Source organism: Equus caballus, chromosome 15, assembly GCF_041296265.1.
Source record: "Equus caballus isolate H_3958 breed thoroughbred chromosome 15, TB-T2T, whole genome shotgun sequence".
Taxonomy (NCBI): Eukaryota; Metazoa; Chordata; class Mammalia; order Perissodactyla; family Equidae; genus Equus; species Equus caballus.
The window spans coordinates 74,851,882-74,872,325 of record NC_091698.1 but is presented as its reverse complement, the minus strand read 5'-3'; the positions used below and the strand labels follow the sequence as shown (position 1 = coordinate 74,872,325).

The window sequence follows — 20,444 nt, the reverse complement described above, 5'->3', positions numbered from 1 at the left end:
GAATCTCTTTCCGTCTCTTCATGTCATCATCTGTTTCTTTCAATAATGTCTTGTAGTTTTCCTTGTATAAGTCCTTCACCTCCTTGGTTAAATTTATTCCTAGATAGCTTATTCTTTTAGTTGCGATTGTAAATGGAATTATATTCTTGAGTTCTCCTTCTGTAAGTTCGTTATTACAGTATAGAAATGCAACTGACTTTTGTAAGTTGATTTTGTACTGTGCACCTTTACTCTAGTTGTTAATTATTTCTGATAGTTTTCCAATGGATTCTTTAGGGTTTTCTATATATAAGATCATGTCGTCTGCAAACAGTGAGAGTTTCGCTTCTTCACTCCCTGTTTGGTTTCCTTTTATTCCTTTCTCTTGCCGAATTGCTCTGGCCAAAACCTCCAGTACTATGCTGAATAAGAGTGGGGATAGTGGGCATCCTTGTCTTGTTCCTGTTCTCAAAGGGATGGTGTTCAGTTTTTCCCCATTGAATATTACGTTGGCTGGGGGTTTGTCATATATGGCCTTTATTATGTTGAGGCAATTTCCTTCTATCCCCATTTTGTTAAGAGTTTTTTATCATAAATGGCTGTTGGATCTTGTCAAATGCTTTCTCTGCATCTGTTGAGATGATTATGTGATTTTTATTCCTCAGTTAATGTGGTATATCACATCGATTGATTTGCAGATGTTGAACCATCCCTGTGTCCCAGGTATAAATCTCACTTGATCATGATGTATTTTCTTTTTGATGTATTGCTGTATTCGTGTTGCCAATATTTTCTTGAGGATTTTTCCATCTATGTTCGTCAGCAATATTGGCCTGTAGTTTTCTTTTTTTGTGTTGTCCTTGTCAGGCTTTGGTATTACAATGATGTTGGCCTCATAGAATGTGTTAGGAAGCATTCCATCTTCCCTAATTTTTTGGAATAGCTTGAGAAGGATAGGTATTAAATCCTCTCTGAAAGTTTGGTAGAATTCTCCAGGGAAGCCTTCTGGTCCTGGGCTTTTATTTTTTGGGGATGCTTTTGATTACTGTTTCAAGCTCATTACTTGTGATTGATCTATTCAGATTATCTCTTTCTTCTTGATTCAGCTCTGGGAGGTTGTAAGAGTCTAAGAATTTATCCATTTCCTCTACATTGTCCATTTTGTTGGCATATAGTTTTTTTGTAGTATTCTCTCATAATCCATTGTATTTCTGTGGTATCCGTTGTTATTTTTCCTCTTTCATTTTTAATTTTATTTATCTGAGCTTTCTCTCTTTTTTCTTTGTAAGTCTGGCTAGAAGTTTGTCAATTTTGTTTTTCTTCTAAAAAAACCCAGCTCTTTGTTTCGTTGATCCTTTCTACTGCCTTTTTTGTTTCAATAGCGTTTATTTCTGCTCTGATTTTTATTATTTCTCTCCTTCTGACTTTGGGCTTTGTTTGTTCATCTTTTTCTAATTCAGTTAGGTATAGTTTGAGATTGCTTATTTGGGATTTTTCTTGTTTGTTAAGGTGAGCCTGTATTGTGGTGAATTTCCCTCTTAATATGGCTTCTGCTGCATCCCATGAGGGTTGGTATAGTGTATTTTCATTTTCATTTGTCTCCAGATATTTTTTTATTTCTCCTTTAATTTCTTCACTGATCCATTGTTTGTTCAGTAGCATGTTGTTTAGTCTCCACATGTTTGTCCCTTTCTCTGCTTCTTTCTTGCAATTAATTTCTAGCTTTATAGCATTGTGATTGGAAAAGATGCTTGTTATTATTTCAATCTTAAATTTATTGAGGCTTGCCTTGTTTCCCAACATATGGTCTATCCTTGAGAATGTTCCGTGCACACTTGAGAAGAATGTGTATTCTGCTGTTTTTGGATGGTGTGTTCTATATATGTCTATTAAGTCCAACTGGTCTAGCTTTTCATTTAACTCCACTGTCTTTTTGTTGATTTTCTGTCTGGATGATCTAGCCATTGATGTGAGTGGAGCATTGAGGTCTCCTACTATTATTGTGTTGCTATTAATATCTCCTTTCAGGTTTGTTAATAGTTGCTTTATGTACTTTGGTGCTCCTGTGTTGGGTGCCTAGATATTTATAGGTGTTGTGTCTTCTTGGTGGAATGTCCCTTTGATCATTATATACTGCCCCTCTTTGTCTCTCTTTACCTGTCTCATCTGGAAGTCTACTCTGTCTGATGTAAGTATTGTGACAACTGCTTTCTTTTGTTTGCCATTAGCTTGGAGTATCATCTTCCACCCCTTCACTCTGAGCCTGTGTTTGTCATTTGAGCTGAGATGTGTTTCCTGAAGGCAGCATATTGTTAGGTCTTGTTCTTTAATCTATCTTGCCACTCTGTGTCTTTTTATTGGAGAATTCAAACCATTTACTTTTAGGATGATTATCGATATATGAGGGCTTAATGCTGCCGTTTTAAAACTAGTTTTCTGGTTCTCCTGCATTTCCTTTGTTTCTTGTCCTGTGTATTTCAGTCTACCAATTGAGTTATGTAGTTTGTTTTTTTTAAAGATTGGCACCTGAGCTAGCATCTGTTGCCAATCTTCTTTTTTTTGCCTTCTTCTTCTTCTCCCCAAAGCCCCCCAGTACTTAGTTGTATATATTTTAGTTGTGGGTCCTTCTAGTTGTGGCGTGTGGGACACCACCTCAGCATGGCCTGATGAGCAGTGCCATGTCTGTTCCCAGGATCTGAACCACTGAAACACTGGGCCACTGAAGCAGAACTCGCGAACTTAACCACTCGGCCGCTGGGCTGGCCCCTGAGTTATGTAGTTTTTTATGTTGTGCTTCTTTGTTTTCTCCTTGTTTATTATCTGTGTCCCTGTTCTGATTATTTGCTTAGCAGTGATCATGAAGTTTATATTCAAAATCTCATAGATAAGATAGTCCATTTTCTGATGGCCTCTTAATTCCTTAAACTAAACTGATTCAGTCTCTTTCCTCTTTCCCTCCTAAGTTGTTTTTCTCACATCTTATTCCATCTTGTGTTGTGAGTTTGTGGTTAAAATGACAAGATTATCTTTGTTCTCTTCTTTATCTTTAATGTTTTACTTGAGTGTTGGCTAACCTCTTCTGATGTATAGCTACAATTTTTGGATTTTTTTCTACCTATTTATCTCCTTACTCCATGCATTGTAACCCCTTTCTCTCTTTTTTTTTCAGGTATGAGGGCCTTGAGGATTTCTTGTAGGGGATGGATCTTGTGGCTACGAACTCCCTTAGCATTTGTTTATCTGGGAAAGTTTTTATTTCTCCATCATATCTGAAGGATATTATCACCAGATAGAGTATTCTTGGCTGAAAGTTTTTGTCCTTCAGAGACTTCAAAGATTTGAATATGTCATTCCAGTCTGTCCTAGCCTGTAAGGCTTCTGCAGAGAAATCCGCCGAAAACCTGATAGGGGTTCCTTTGTAGGTTATTTTGTTCTGCCTTGCTGCCCTTAGTATTTTTTCTTTGTTATTCACTTTTGCCAGTTTCACTACTATATGCCTTGCAGTAGGTCTTTTTACATTGATATATTTAGGAGATCTGATAACTTCTTCCACATGGATTTCCATTTGCTTCCCTAGATTTGGGAAGTTCTCTGCTATTATTTACTTGAACAAGCTTTCTACTCCGTTCTCCTTCTCTTCTCCCTCTGGAATACCTATAATTCTTATGTTGCATTTCCTAATTGAGTCAGATATTTCTCGGAGACTGTCTTCATTTCTTTTTAGTCTGAGTTCTCTCTCCTCCTCTATCTGGATCATTTCCATGTCTATCCTCGATTATGCTGATTCACTCCTTTATGATGTCCTCTTGAGCATTCAGGGAATCATATTTTGTTTTATCTCATTGATTGTATCTTTCATCTCCAATATTTCCAATTGATTCTTCTTTAGTTTCAATCTCTTTTGTGAAGTAGCTCCTGAACTCGTTGAATTGTTTCTCTACATTCTCTTTTAACTCGTTGAGTTTTTTGGTGATAGCTATTTTGAATTCTCTGTCATTTAGATTACATATTTCTGTGTCTTCAGGACTGATTTCTGGGTACTTGTCATTTTCTCTCTGGTCTGGAGAGTTGATGTAATTTTTGATACTGCCAGAGGGCATGGCTTTGTTCTTTCACATCCTGGTATTATTTGGTCATAGTTACCACCTATCACCACTGTGTGGGGGTCAAGAGCTGTGTATTCTGAGTGCTCTGCGGTCCACCAGGATCCCCAGTGCTGGGTGGGTAGGGGGGAGGGGTGCTTTCTCCTGTGAGCTCATGGGGTTTTCTCGCTCTGCCCACACTATCTGCTCTCCTGGGGTGTTGGCTTGATGAGGTCATCCCTGCATTAGCTTTCACCTCTGTAGGGGCTTTCCCCTAGGCTGCAGGGGACCTTGGGGATCTTTGATGTTCCCATGAAAGAGCATCCCCTCCCCAGTTCATACCCTCTTGGAGGCTGTGTGCAGTCCTGGATCGCAGTCTTTTGGGGAGGCAACAAAGTTTTCTCTTACCCCATTCCATCTCCTCCATAGGGGGCTCCAGCCTCTCTGCCCTCTGATGTGTGGCTGCGTGGGTCTCTCAGACATCTTTTGTGTTGTGTGGATGTCCTCTGTTGAAGTATGAAGGTCTTTTTACATGGTGGAGGGGAGAGATCGTCAGGAGAACTCACTCCACCATGATGCCTACATCACTCCTCCTCAGTTATTGTTTTTTAACTCTAAAAGTTAAATCTGTACCCTGTCTTCTTTTCTAATACACAGTTAGGGCATTCATAACTCTTTAAAGAAATGTTTTAACTGCATCTCACAATGATTAGCTTTAGGCTGGACAAAAAGGTTAGATGTTAGTACCCTCAGTGAATGCTTATTGAACAGGTAAAACATTTGGTGGTGAGAGGATTAAATTTAAATGGGGCAGAATGTTCCCTATTATTCTGGTGACCTGCTTTGATTGATGATGCCTCTCATGCCATTGCTTCTTCCATAGTTTTATGGGCCTTTAGGTTTTTCTTTTGCAAATCTGCTCTGAACTTACTTTTCCTCCAAAGTATTGTCCTCGTGAACTTCCTTGAAGATGGCAGCATGTCTGTGACCGGAATTATGGGACATGCTGTGCAGGCTGTTGAAACTATGAATGAAGGAGACCACAGAGTGAGAGAGAAGCTGATGCACTTGTTCACGTCTGGGGACTGTGAGGCGTACAGCCCTGAGGATCTGGAAAAGAGAAAGAACAGCCTAAAGAAATGGCTCGAGAAGAACCACATCCCCATCACTGAACAGGGAGATTCACAAAGAACTCTGTGTGTGGCTGGGGTCCTGACTATAGACCCACCCTATGGTCCAGAAAATTGCAGCAGTTCTAATGAGATCATTCTGTCTCGTGTTCAGGATCTTATTCAAGGACATCTTGCAGCTTCCCAGTGAGAGGCCGAGAACTGTGGATGCACTGACTGAAATAAGACTTCATTTTTTTTCTTTCATAAAATGTTTTGAATGTTAAGTTCATCATATTATAGGATTTTTAAAGGCACATAAATGTGTGTGTGAGTTTTAATTCTTTGCTGTTTTGGTAAAATCAAAGATGTGGATTATTAATGATAATAAATAGGTGAACTGTGGCAAAGAGAACATCACGTACAACAAAATTAGCACCGGGACGTTAGAATAGTAAGAGTCTCTTCCTTTGATAAGGATATACTTCCATTTTTGTTAGGTAAGAAGTGTATTTGTAAAAAATGCAACATGTTAGATTCAATATAAAATGTCTTGTTATGTCCCTTGCACTAACTATATGGGTCTGTTTTAAATGTTTATCTTTTTTTTTTTTTAAGGTATAATGAAGAAATACTTTTTGAATCAGAATATATTCCTTTTTTTTTGGTTGAAACTTGAAAGTTTTGACTATCGATAAAAATCTTAACACGTAAGTCTTATAACTCTCAATAGCTTTAAAGTGAGCACTGGCTGATATCTTTGAGGAAAAAGTAAATGTGACAGGTATTCTGCTGCTGAACTCAACCCGATTCCTTTGCCTGATGGATTCAGCCCAGGCCTCTGGCTCAGGATGCTCTCTGTCTATAGTCGCCATCCCCTGGTGCAGGCTTCACTGAGGGGAGAGAATGTGGGAAGCATGCTTCGCTACGCCTGGCCTCTCCCTGTGGAAGCCAGTCACAGGCCCGGACTCTGTATGGAGGTTCCTGGCCTAGAAAGGACCACAGATTGTTGGTTTGGGGGTCTTTTCAGGGGCATGTCTAGAGTGACCCCAAGGTTCCTACATCAGATTAGACCCCACGCTCCTGACTCCTTAGGCTAGAGGTCAGCAAACTTGGGGCCCTTGGGACAAATCCAGCCTGCTGCCTCCGTTTGATAGTTTGATTGGAACACAGTCACACCTGCTGGTTCACGTAGTGTCTGTGGCTGCCTTTGAGCCATAATGGCAGAGTTGAGTATTGCGACAGAAACTGTATGGCTTCTATTTACAGAAAAATATGGCCCTTTATGAAAACGTGTGCCCTAGGAGATCCTTGAAGTAGCCAGGGGTCAGAGCAGACTTCCCAAGGCAGTTTGACCTGGACGGGCCCCTGAGGCTGCTGTAGGGTTAACCTCGCTCTCACTGCTCCCTGGTCTGTCGGCAGGAGATTGAGTTCTTTTTATCAGCTCTCCTGTATGTCCCTTGTCACCCATACAAAAAGAATCGACACCGTTTGGAAGAAATACTTCACAATATTCAGGTTTCAGGGGGTAGTTTGATAACATAGCGAAGTTACTTTCCTGCGTAGTCGTCTAGTAACAGGATGCAGCCCCGTGCCTGTTGCACTTTAGCAAGCATCAGAATCGCTGGAGAGCTTGTTCAAACAGATTGCTGGGCCCTACTCCCAGTCGAGTCAGTAGGTCTGGGTTGGAGCCCAGGAATTTGCTTTTCTAACAAACTCCCAGATGATGGTGGTGCTGCCTGTCCCAGACCACACTTGCAAGAGCAGTTTAGAAACTTTAGGGGGGCAGAAAGTCCTTCCCTCACAACTTCAAAGTTTCATGATCCCAAAAGTGACCCTAGTGCACAGACTTTCTCCTTCTGGCTGTGGCTCTCCAGGCTCTCCTGTTCAAACCCCGGAATGTCTTCAGAAAGCAAATAGGGGAAGGGGAATAAGAACAAATTAAATTTAGTGTGGGAATGATTCTGACAAAATGAGTGAGGCTTTGAGAGGAGAGAAGCCACATGGGAAATTATCCCCAGGGTCAGTCGGCCTTGAGCCTTGGCTGGGGTACAGGTGCATTCGTGTTGACAGATTTATTTGCTGTCAGACTAATGAGCAGGGGACAGAGACTGTTTCTTGGCAACTGAGTCCTCTGATTGTTGAAACGATTTGCCTGCAAACAAAAGCTGAGTGCTGGGAAGGGTAAATGATGCAGCTCTGCCATGGAAACCAGCCTGCTTAGGGAGTTGCCGCAGCCAGTTCGTCAGCTGAGATTCTCCCCAGGAGTTTAACTCACCTGTTTCAAATCCCTCCTCTGGTTCCAGATTCCCAGGGGGAGATTCCTCCCCAGAGCTGACTCTGCCCGCGGCCGGGTGAAGGTGGTAGCCGGGGCAGTCTTTGAACACAGTTGGTACCTAGAATGCTCCTTTTCAAAGCAAAAGGTTGTCATGACTCACTGAGTATTTTTTGGTCCTTCTAGAGCAAAGTTTCCAACCTTTACATATTTAACGTATACAACTTGATGAGTTTGGAGGTAAGTATACATCCGTGAAACCATCAGCACAATCTATGCCATAAACAAATCTGTCACCACCAAAAATTTTCTCCTGCCTTCTCTTTTATTAATTATTATTATTATACATTGGTTTTTATTGTTCAGACAAGATTACATTAAAGGATTTTTCTTTTATTGAAAAATTATTCCGGTACTCATACATGCTTTTTACATTTGCATATTACTTTATAATCCTTTAAAAGTTTTTGCATAATTTTGGGGCTGGCCCCAGGGCTGAGTGGTTAAGTTCACGCGCTCTGCTGCAGGCAGCCCAGTGTTTCGTTGGTTCGAATCCTGGTCGCGGACATGGTACTGCTCATCAAACCACGCTGAGGCGGTGTCCCACATACCACAACTAGAAGGACCCACAACGAAGAGTATACAACTATGTCCTGGGGGGCTTTGGGGAGAAAAAGAAAAAAAATAAAATCTTTAAAAAAAAGTTTTTACATAATTTTAATCAATGTATATAGTTTTTTCTTTTTCTGGAGTTTTCATAATGTTAATATTGAAGACAATATTCTGCTGTGTTGATGAACCACAGCTTATTAAAACATTCTCCTAAATTTTGACATTTGTTGTTCTTCCTTTTACTAGCATAGATTATGTTGCGAAGAATATACCTTCATGAATACCTGTTTATGGCTGTTATCAAAGACTGTTTAAGTACCTAGAAATGAAAGTACTCTGTCAAAGAGTATGAGCACATGTAGGTTTTTCCTTGTATTTATTTTTAAATGGTTTGTGCTGCTTTACGTTGACAAGAGCAATAAGTAAGTGTGCAGTTGTCCCTTGGTATCCAGTATCTGTGGGGGATTGGTTCCAGGACCTCCTGCAGGTACCAAAATCCGAGGATGCTCAAGTCCCTTATATAAAATGGCTGTAGGATTTGCATATAACCTGCACACATTCTCCTGTATACTTTATCAAGTATATAAATTAGGTATTTATAATACCTAATACAATGTAAATACTATGTAAATAGTTCTTATACTGTATTGTTTAGGAAATAAATGACAAGAAAAAAGGTCTGTACATGTTCAGTACAGATGCACCCATCGTAGGCCTTTCTATCTGCGGTTGGTTGAATCGGCAGATGCAGAACCCACAGATACAGAGGGCCAGCTGTGTATACAAATGTCATCAGAGAATATTTTGTTTAATTTTTGCTACTGAACATAAAATGGTGTTTTAAGGTTGCTTTAATTTGTATTTATTTATTAGCATTCTCCACCCCCCCCCCCCGCATATTTATTTCCAGTATGGGAACTGATTCGTATCTTCATTTTAAAAAAATCTTCATTTTCAAGAAATCATTTCCCCCATATTCTCATCATCTTGTCATACCTGTTTCTTTGTGTTTCTATCTAATTCTTACTAAATGGATATATCTGTTAATAAACACTGTATAGCATACATGCACTGCTTTTAGCTTATTTGACATAATTTCAGATTTACAGAAAATTTGCAAGAACAAGACAAAGAATTCCTGTATATCCTTCACCCAGCAAGTGGTAGCATTTTACCACATTTGCATTTTCTGTGTTTGTGTAGGAGTGTGTGTTCATTTTTTTTCCTTGAACTATTTGAGAGTAAATCATGGACAGAATGGAAAAATGAGGACATTCTGTTCATTACAGTACAGTGATCAAAATCAGGAAATTAACATTGTTACAGTAATTGATTTAATACATACCTTATCCATATTTCACCTATTGTCTCAATTTCCTTTATAGCAAACCAAAACAAAACAAAAAAATACGATTTTTTAAAATTTGGGTTATATATTGCATTCAGTTGTTAGGTCCCTTTGGTTTCCTTTAATCTGGACTAGTTCCTCAGTCTTTCTTTGACTTTCATGACATTGACGTTTTTAAATACAGGCCAGTTATTTTGTGGAATAACTCTCAATTTGGGTTTCTCTGATGTTTGCTTATGATTCAATTGGGTCTGCATTTTTTGGAGGAATACCCTGGAAGCGACAGTGTGTGCTTCTCGGTACATCATGTCAGGATGTACATGTCTCAGTATGTCACATCGCATGATGTTGATTTGTCTCATTTCTAGTGATATTAGCTGTGACCACTTGGTTAAGGTGGTGTCTGTCAGGTTTCTCCACTGTAAAGTTGCCATTTTCCTTTCTGTAATTAAAAGTATCTTCACACATATTTTTACAAAGAGCTTTATTTAGTATTAACATATCATAAAATTAATCCACTTTAAGTGTATAATTCAGTGATTTTTAGTACATTTATGGAGTTGTGCAGCCACCATCCTTTTTTTTTTTTAACATCATCCCCACAAGATCCCTTATCCCATTTGCAGTCAATTCCCTTTTCTACCCTCAGCCGCAGGCAACCACCAGTCTACTTTCTGTATCTATAGATTTGATTTTTCTATACATTTCATAGAAATGCAATCATACAATATGTGGTCTTTGTGTCTGGCTTCTTTCACTTAGCATAATGTTTTTGAAGTTCATGTTGTAGCATGTTATCAGTGGTTCCTTTTTTTTACTGAATAATATTCCATTATGAAACGCTTCATTTTGTTTATTCATTCATCAGTTGATGGATATTTGGATTGTTTCCAGTTTTTGGCCATTATGAATAATGCTGCTATGAACAATTGTGACACGGCTTTGTGTGGACATATATTTTCATTTCTCTTGGGTGAAATACCTAGGAGTGGAGTTGCTGGATTATATGATAAATTTATATTTAACTTTTTAGGAAACTGTCAAACTACTTTCCAATGTGGCTGCACCATTTTACATTCCATCAGCAATGTATGTATGAGGGTTCCAGTTTCTCTGCATCCTAACCAGCATTTGTTAATGGATGTGGTTCTGTTGGTTATGAAGTAGTATCTTGTGTGTGTGGTTTTTTTTTTTTTTTGAAGAATATTAGCCCTGAGCTAACTGCTGCCAATCCTCCTCTTTTTCCTGAGGAAGACTGGCCCTGAGCTAACATTCGTGCCCATCTCCCTCTACTGTATATGTGGGATGCCTACCACAGCATGGCTTGCCAAGCGGTGTCATGTCAGCACCCGGGATCTGAACTGGTGAACCCTGGGCCGCCGAGAAGCAGAACGAGCTTGCTTAACCGCTGTGCCACTGGGCTGGCCCCTATGCACTATTTTGAATTAATTTTAGTGTATGGAGTGAGGTAAGGGTCTAAGTTCATCTTTTTGCATGAAGATATCCAATTATTCCAGTACAATTTGTTGAAAAGACTTTTCTTTCTCCATTGAACTGTCTTGGGACATTTGTTGAAAATCAGTTGATCATATATTGTGAGAGTTTATTTCTGGGCTCACAGATGTGTGCCACTGATCTATATGTCTGGCCTTATGTTAGCAACACATTGTATTAATTACTATAGCTGTACAGTAAGATTTGATATCTATAAGTGTAAGTCCTCCAACTTTGCTTATTTTAAAGATTGACTATTCTGCCTCATTTGTATTTCCATATAAATTTTGGATGAGACTGTCAGTTTCTGAAAAAAATGCCTGTGGGATTTTGATAGGGATTATGTTGAATCTGTAGATCAACTTGAGACTTGTCATCTTAATAATATTGAGTCTTCCATTCCATGAACTAGAATGTCTCTTCATTTGTTTAGATCTTCAATTTTCTTACAACAGTGTTTTACAGTTTTCAAAGCACGTCTTATACTTCTTTTGTTAAATTTATTCTTAGGTACTTTTTCATGCTATAGTGACTGGAATTTTTTTTTTTTTTTTAAAGATTTTATTTTTTCCTTTTTCTCCCCAAAGCCCCCCCGGTACATAGTTGTGTATTCTTCGTTGTGGGTTCTTCTAGTTGTGGCATGTGGGACGCTGCCTCAGCGTGGTCTGATGAGCAGTGCCATGTCCGCGCCCAGGATTCGAACTAACGAAACACTGGGCCGCCTGTAGCGGAGCGCGCGAACTTAACCACTCGGCCACGGGGCCAGCCCCTGGAATTGTTTTCTTAATCTTATTTTTGAATTGATTGCTAGTATATAGAAATAGTTGGTTTTTGTATATTGATCTTGTATCCCATGGCCTTGCTGAACTCATTTGTTATACACACGCTTTTGAGTTCCTCTTTCTTTACTTAACAATACCCAAATACATTTTTTTTTTTGAGGAAGATTAGCCCTGAGCTAACATCTGCCAATCCTCCTCTTTTTGCTGAGGAAGACTGGCCCTGAGCTAACATATGTGCCACGCCTACCACAGCATGGCTTGCCAAGTGGTGCCATGTACGCACCCGGGATCCAAACCGGTGAACCCTGGGCTGCCGATGCGGAACATGTGCACTTAACCACTGCACCACTGGGCCAGCCCCTCAAATACATTTTGAGAATGAGTAGGTCATAAATTTATTCCCTACAGCTTCTTCTTTATTAATATGCAGAAGTTGCTCACAGGGTTTAAAGAAGTACACGTAATTGTTGAATGAGAGGAGAGTGTTAAAAAGCAGAATTAAGAGACTTGGTGGAAGCCAGTAGCAGCCTTATTTGAATTTCAACATACAGGCATCCAGTCTCTCGAACCTTCAGAGGCTCCTGCCCGGGGTAAATTATGTTCCTAACTGAATTTGTTGAAATAAAGTAAACTTTATTTCTCTGTTGTCCTGCTTCTCCTGTGTCCCTGTTTATCTTTGTATCCTCAGTTCGTAGGGTGACTGGCACATAGCACCTGCTTAAAATAAGTTGGTTATATTGATATTATGAGCATAAATGTGGGAAAAATTTCTGCAACCCCAATTTGGGTCTCAAACTAGCCATGTAGCACACATTAGTTATAAACTGGACAATCAGCCTAACCTTGTTAACTAATCAGATTGCATGCTTCAATTAATCCAGTCTTAGTCATGCTTACTGTAGAAAAGGATGGTATAAAGATTTATGGGCTACAAATAATGGGGACAGCTTGAGTTTAAATGGGAAAGTGCACAGGTGAATTTCAGAGACAGAAGGGCAGCCTTAACAGAAACATCTATAATTATAGATTATTTTGTGCTAGGTCTGTAATCAGTGGATTAGTTTCCTCCTCATATGGGATAGTCCCTTGGTGCCCACTGTATCGCATGGCCCCTGATTTGTAAAGACATCTGTCTTCTAAAGGGCATAACACATCTTTGACATTCAGTCTGGTAATCGTACTAATAATAAAATCCTAAAAAAAACAGACTTTTTCCAGTTCAAATTATAGGAGAAGGAGCCTAGAAATTAGAGTTCCTACTTAGGCTTCTTGTTAAATTTAAACATTTTACAGTCGTATACCTATGGAAATATATACTCCCATCCTCCCTTTTTTTAACCCTATTTGTGTTTTAGCATATTGGCCAAAGTCTACTAGGCTGGACTCTGTTCAGATAACACAAAGGTAAGGTAAGTGTGTGTGTGTGTTTTAAATATTTTAATGTGGACCTAACTGTGAGAACTTGAGTTTTGCAGTGGAAAGTGTTAGCAGTGTTAGTGTCACATACAAGTTGTATCTTCAAAAAGCATGTTTTAACTTATTTTTGTATTTTCAAAATAAGTGATTTTTTAAAAAACAAAACAAAATTTAACGGTAGAAGATATTTTTGAAGTAAAGATATCCCTACCCATCTGTGCATGGCTTTTCCCCTTTGTACATATAATTTCCTCAAATTCTTAAGTGCTTTGTACTTTGGTAACAAAATGATGTCTCACAAGCTCATATTCACACAGTATATGTTTATTAGAGTTGATTTGTTAGAGATTTTGCTTTCATTAGTCCAAATATATTTACATTTTCAGAGACAACTATGGGCATCACTTTCGTCTGACTAATAACTAAGCTAGACTTTCTAAGTGGTTACCTATCTCATTTTGTTCAAACAGGTTTTCTGTGCCTTGGCACTACTGACATTTTGGACTGGATAATTTTTTGTTGGGGGGTATCTTGTACATCGTAGGATGTTTAGAAGCATCCCTTGCTTCTAACCACCAGATGCCAGGTGTGCATCCTTCCTGCCCCTCCCGCCAGTTGTGACAACATCTCCAGATATTGCCAAATGTCTCCTGGTGGGCAAAACTGCCCCCAGTTGAGAACCACTGGTTTAAAACAAACAAAATCTACCTTTTCTCCTGTGAGGGAACTTCTTTATAGTCTTTGTACATGATAAGGTCCTGTATTTATTATAGTTAATCAACCTCTGTGGACAACTAAAGTCTTATTTGAAAGGTTAACAGACACTTTTGTTAAGCTACATTTGAAACCCACGGATGGAATGAGGCAAAACTTATTAAAAGGGGACTCTCAGGAAATAAGTGAGTTTTTTGGGCTAAGTTATCCTGTCTTGAATTATTGTAGAAGAAAACTGGCCATGAATAATTTCTTCTTTATAAAATAAGTTCATTCAACGTGGAAGGAAAATTAACTCCTTCAGGCAATTTCAGTAAAACCTAGGTTTGAGGAGGTAGCAGTGACTGCTTTTTCTGCATAAGGAATAATAATAATAAAACCCTCACTGTTTGAATTGCTTCTATTGAAAATGTTTATTAAATAAGGTATTCTACCATATTTAGCAATGTTGTGTTTGTAATATGTCAGGGTCATCATCCTAAACACTGATTCTCTTGTTGGCAGTTAGGGGATTGGGCTGAATTTCCAAGGCCACCCCTTGGAAGTTACTTTTTCAAACAAATCCGTCAAACTGGCTTTTGTCACCATTTGTTTCTTTCCTAAAAAGTTGAAATAGAGGTGAAAAGATCCAGTCAATTGATTCTAAGCCATCCTCCTCATAGCTATCTCACTGGGGCACTGTGTTCTAGCTTATTTACTCAGTTAGCTGGGTTAGAACTGACTCAGGAATAGACCTGGGGCTGGCAAAGAGTAGACCAAAGGACTAGACGAAATTGGGCGCAGATGGGGCAGAGCCCAAACTGTCTGTGGGAACAAGTTCATGTTTGGGTTGCAGTCCTGTATGCTTAGGAAATGTCGATTCCACTCGTTCCTGAAGGTTCATATATAGTGCACGAGTGATTCTCCCAAAGAACTCTTTGTCTGCTCTTTGATAAAACAAATTATTAAAACATCTAAGATTTTAAAGCACCTTAAGGATTAGTGATGGGCTACAAATCCTACTTAAGACCAATCTCTTTGCTATATTGTTTTGGACTTGAATTGGCAAGAAAAAAAGTCTCTCCCTATTAAGGATTCATCATGGTTAATCGTTCAGTCATTGCATAGTTTCATGTTTGTGAGACTGAAAGACATGGAAGAAGGCTGTCACTCTGGAACAGTCTGCAACTATTGCTGTGACAATAAATTGTTTTAAGTGTTTCTGTGTTGTTTCTGCCTGAGGCACTCTGTACTGTGAGCACTCAAATATTGACTGACACAGATTGATGATCATGATCTAACTTCTGAAAACAACGGCTCAGCTTGTGTTAATTAACTAGTTAAATATTTTAATCAAACTTTCCCCCTGCCTTTGGGGGAAAATAAGCCTAGGAATTATGCTTATTTCTAGCTTGATTTAGGAGGAAAGAGCCAGCCTATGCCTAGGCTTGTTCAAGCATAATAACGGCAGTGTGAGCATATTCGGCTGTCCTCAGGAATCCATTATTTATGTGGCAACTGGGTGACACCCACAAGACACCCTCAGAGGGTGAAGCCCAAGCTCTCCAGCTCTCAGCCCAGCAACTAAGAGAACACAACACAGAGTGCGGCCCCCAGAAAGCCAGCCTGGGCTACCTCGAAAACCACACCCTTGGTCCTAATTTGCTTACATTTGCTGTATTTTAATTTTACAAAGTACTTTCACAAGGTCTTTATTTTATGAAAACCTCTTAGGGACATATTCAAACCACTGCCTAGAAAGGAAAAAGAACATTACCATATGCCTACCGATGCACAGGCTGTGTACTTTCATGGATTATTTAAACCTGCTCAGATAATAGAATGGGAGGATAAAGACCAAAGTTCATTACTTGTCAGGGAGTTTGAGTTGTAACATTCAGATATGGAACTCAAGGAGGACCCATGACCACCTCTATAAGAATGTTTAGCTATTCTCATTTCTTGAGAACTTCCCAGTTAAACATAGTACAAAACAGTAGTGTAGACTAATTTCGTAGCAAGTACTTTATTAATATCGTTCCCTAGCTAGATTCCAGTCAAAGTAAAAGAAATATTTAAGAAACCATTTACAGAGTTCTCCCATAAAATTAACATTGTGCTGTCCATCTTGATGGGGCTTACAAATCCAGTTTCACCTTGAAATACTGTACTGCAGTGTGATCTTTAATTGCAAAGGAGTAATCCTATTCCATTTCTTATTTCATAATTTTAACGATGAGCTTAAGTTTAGCTTTTAGGGTGAGGATTTTCTTATTCAATGCCTTCAGTTAAGGCTTCCCAATCTTTTTCACATTCTGGTACATCTATGAAAGGATAGGATTTGTGCATTTGTATGTGGCTGCAAATAACCAGCCCAAGAATGACTTCCCTGAAGGGAGCAATTTCTCAGCACTCTGAATGAAAGTTTTGTTGTTAACTACAGGCCTACCTCATTTTAGTGTGCTTCGCAGATATTATGTTTTTTTACAAGACCCTCCACCAGCAAGATGATTACGACTCGCTGAAGGATCAGATGATGGTTAGCATGTTTTAGCAATAAAGTATTTTTTAATTAAGGTATGTACATTGTTTTTTTAGACATAATGATATTGGCACACTAATAGATTACTGTATAGTTAAAACATAACTTTTATATGCACTGGAAACCAAAAAACTCGTGTGACTTGCTTTATTGTGATATTTGCTTTATCGCGGTGGCCTGGAACTGAACCTGCAGTACCTCCAAGGTCTGCCTGTACCTCTAAGCTGTCTGCTTTGCTGCAAACTTACGTTAAAAGCTGCAGGTCAGCTTGGGCAGATGGCTCTAGCTAGGGCAGCATGAGCTCTACTATAGCACCGAGAGTCAAAACTGGTTTGAAAAAAGGTTAGAGGTTTAGTGCAGTTTTCTCCTTCCTTTCACCTAAGTGTCCCAGCCTAATCAGTTCTGTTATGTGAGCCAGGTTTCAATAGCAAGTCGGAACATGAATACTGTGGGTGCTATGCATATGTATGCTTTTTATTTAAAGTGATGATGTGAATGAATGCCTTTTAAAAATACTGCTTAGAGTCTAAGCTTGTCAAGTGCACTGAAGCTTAAATACACTTGATGATAATCATTTTGGACAGTCTAGGAGGCTTCCAGAAAACTTAACTAGAACACCTTGAAAAGTGAACACCCTTCACGGAGGTGGTTTGTTGATTATTTTGAATTCTATCTATACTACGGAACCTGTAGTGACTCTCTACCTGAGGGCTAGACAAACACAAGAATATTTTCTCCACTCAGTTCTTTGGGATTTTTCCTGGCCACGCTGACAAATGTCCAGGGAATATGTAAACGTATTCATATTCTTTCAAAATGCTAGATAGAGCCCCATTAACCTAAGTGGTTGTTGAAAATAAGCAATTCTCATGGAAGGTCATTTTTATGACTGTAAATCTGATGCTGCCATGGCAACCTTTTCTACCTCAACTGTGCCAACTCTGCTCTGAGAGGACCATTAAGATCCGCCTTTGGGTAACGTGAAATGTGGCCATTAGATCTTGGTGAGTTCATAAGAGAGTGTAAAGATTCCTAAATGGAAAACCTAGAAGAGAATGAAGACACTCACATTCTTCTGCTTTTAAGAATAAGAGTGTTATGGATAAGACCAGCTCTTATTTTAATAAGAAATAAGAGCTCATTAAGTTTGTTTTTTCAGGCTGAACTTTAATGAGTAAAAATAAAAATCCCTCACAAATCATTTACTCAGTAGCCAATAGCCTAAAATGAAATTTTAATTTTTCTTGCTCACGTGATTTTTTTTTTCCTTCTCTGTTCTGACTTCTCTCAGTCGAGCCTTTAAAAGACAGGAAAAACTGTCGGTATTTCTCCTCATGCCCCTATCTCACCCAGTAAAAAGTAGGAGAAAAATAATACATAGATTACAACAGAATTGTACCAAACATTCACTTTCATGTTATCAAGTGAATTTCAATCATTCCAAGACAGTCACAGAAAAAAAAAGACAGGCAAGCTGGTTTATAGACTGTCTCCTGTTGACACTCCAAATTGTGCTGGGAGTGCCCACTGTGTTGTTAGAAACACTCAATCTTGAAAATTTCCCTAAGGGTCTGCGGTGCCTCGGCTGACTCAGCAGTGCACGCCCTGGGCTCCTCCAGGGCCAGCCCCAGCACAGGGTGTTGTAGGTGGAGGTAGAGGGGCTGCTGTTATTTCCCAGGTGAGCAAGAAGCAGGTGAGCAGCAAGCACTCTCCTAAGGCTGGTCTTTATTGTGTGGTGACAAGTTTCACAATCATGCTGATGATCCGAGATCCTCGAGGACACGTACACAGATCTATGCTTGGGTTTTTTATCTTATCCTGGAGGAGCTGGTCAAGTTCGCAACGAAGTTCCTTTACTAATTCAGCCACCTAAAATGAAAGTTGCATTGTAAGCAGTGTTAAAAGTGCCTCTAAAATTTCTTGATGGAACTATAGGAACATTCACTCACTGTCAGCTCTGTAATACATTCAATGGGGTCAACTATAAAAAAAAAGCCGCCTCTATCACATCTCACTTAAAGAAAAGATTCATTCTGGAAGTGTGGCTTTTATGTAGTGTTCTTCATATCAAAGCTTGGTCAACTTTTACAATTTGTTCCAAGAGGAGAAGCAGGAAAATGGAGAACTTAAAATGGTGGATACTAAACAAACAAACAAACAAACAAAATCTCTCTAGCTTTGGAATACATCTTATGCTTTTGAGGTGGGAAATAGCTCCAAATGTTTTCAGGCATTTGCTTATGTTGATGTTGTAGAACCATTGTAGATGTCTTCCCAACATCTGTTTTGCCCCTCCCCCACTGTTTGGCTACCATGCAGATTGGACCCTGATCTAAATCAAACAGGCTCATACCATGAGCCTTGCCAGGGTGAATGGCTCAAGTAATACAGGCCTTAAGAGTCCATGACATTCCTTTGGCCACCGGAATTGGTTTAGCAGAGGAGGTTTGATGGAGCTTTTAGGAAAGAAGCGTTTTGTCTCCCATTTTGGACAATATGCCACACAGATGTGAGGCCAGGAGCTCCTGGAGCCATCTTGCTACCACAAGGTCAGCCAGGCTTTTGTTGTTGAGGTGTTGAATCAAACCAATCCTGCCTGACCTTCTTGACCTATCCAATATGGCAGCCACTAGTCACATGACTAATCTAATGACCACATGAAATGTGGCAGGTTCAAATTGAGATGTGCTGTGAGTGTAAAATACACATCAGATTTCAAACACATAGTATGAAAAAAGAATGTAAAATATCTCAATAATTTTTTATATTGCTTACATGTTGAAATTAAAACTTTGTAGATAGGTTAAATAAAATATATTGATTAATTTCACTTATTTTTTTATTTTTTTGATGTGGCTACTAGAGAAATTAAAATTACATTGTGGCTCACATAATTCTGTTGGACTGTGCTGCTTCAGACTTTACAGTTAAATATGCCAATAAATTCCCTTTAATGTTTGAATTGGTATTTCTGCTTCTTTTTTTTTTGAGGAAGATTAGCCCTGAGCTAACTACTGCCAGTCCTCCTCTTTTTTGCTGAGGAAGCCTGGCCCTGAGCTAACATCTGTGTCCATCTTCCTCTATTTTGCATGTGGGATGCTGCCATAGTATGGCTTGATGAGAGGTGTGTAGGTCTGCACCTGGGATCCAGACCCACGAACCCTGGGCTGCTGAAGCTGAGCACACGAACTTAACCACTAGGCCACCAGGCCAGCCCCATCCTTTTTTTTTTAATGGTAGTGGTAGAATCAGGGTGATTTTTATTTATTTTTGCTCATCTCTATTTTCTGATTTTTCTTTGGTAAACATATATTACTTGTATAATAATTAGGAAGTTCCAACACCTCACTCACAGCTTCTGTCCTGAACCTTTCACACCAACCCATCCTGGGCTGCCACTCCCAGTGTGCTTCCTGGAACTCTTACTAAGGCTTCACCTCTGGCCTCACTACGGCCTCAGTCTTTCTTAGTGTCCCATTGCAGGCCCATCATTTCACTCTTAATCAGCTCTGTTGTCTTGGTCCCTGAAGGCATGCCCTATGCTTCATATTATCAAGGCCCCTCATGGCCTAGGCCTCAGACGACAGACCCATTATCCCTTACCTGATGAGAAGCAGCTGCAAAACGGATCCAACCATCATCCAAGGAGACAATGAACTCTCCTCTTTGAAGCTGCACATTCACTTGGCCTCCTCCAAACAAGACCAGCGGGTATACAGACACCATGCTGCAGTCTCGGATGAACACACGACTGGTTTTGATCTTCTCATGGTACACCAAGTAGGGGCTGTCAAAGTGTCTGACCTGGAACATAAAACCTCAGATGACAACAGAGATGTCACTGGCAACATAAGGTGAAGTCCACCAGTCCCATGTATTTAAATACCACCTGTCCAATGACTCCCCAAATTATCTCTAACCTGTACCTTTCTCCTGAGACTTGTATGTGCAACTGCCTACTTGACATCTCCTCTTGGACATCTAATAGCATCTCAAACTTCTTGTGTTCAAAAGGAATTCTTGATTTTCCCCTCCTTGCAGTGTTCACCATCTCAGTAAATGAAATTCCTCTTCACCCAGTTTCTCAAGCCCAAATTTGGGAGCCATCCTTG

At 39.5% G+C, this 20,444-nt stretch overlaps 2 protein-coding genes across 18 annotated transcripts in view; one reads left to right on the top strand and one right to left on the bottom strand.

Annotated features, from left to right (window-relative positions):
• TTC39D (tetratricopeptide repeat domain 39D) overlaps positions 1-8,278 on the top strand; it is a 36,183-nt gene extending 27,905 nt beyond the window's left edge. For all 8 annotated transcript variants that reach the window (XM_070235611.1, XM_070235614.1, XM_070235612.1 and 5 more), the window contains one exon: positions 5,006-8,278. In XM_070235611.1, coding sequence (XP_070091712.1) covers positions 5,006-5,381 — 376 coding nt within the window. In that variant the 3' untranslated portion in view covers positions 5,382-8,278. The remainder of the gene's footprint in view (positions 1-5,005) is intronic.
• A 7,522-nt stretch (positions 8,279-15,800) lies between these two features.
• The window catches only part of DHX57 (DExH-box helicase 57), a 52,054-nt gene continuing 47,410 nt past the window's right edge, over positions 15,801-20,444 (bottom strand). For all 10 annotated transcript variants that reach the window (XM_070235559.1, XM_070235557.1, XM_001500408.6 and 7 more), the window contains 2 exons: positions 19,936-20,136; positions 15,801-18,201 (listed from right to left, as the gene is read on the bottom strand). In XM_070235559.1, the coding sequence (XP_070091660.1) occupies positions 18,058-18,201; positions 19,936-20,136 (345 nt within the window). In that variant the 3' untranslated portion in view covers positions 15,801-18,057. The remainder of the gene's footprint in view (positions 18,202-19,935; positions 20,137-20,444) is intronic.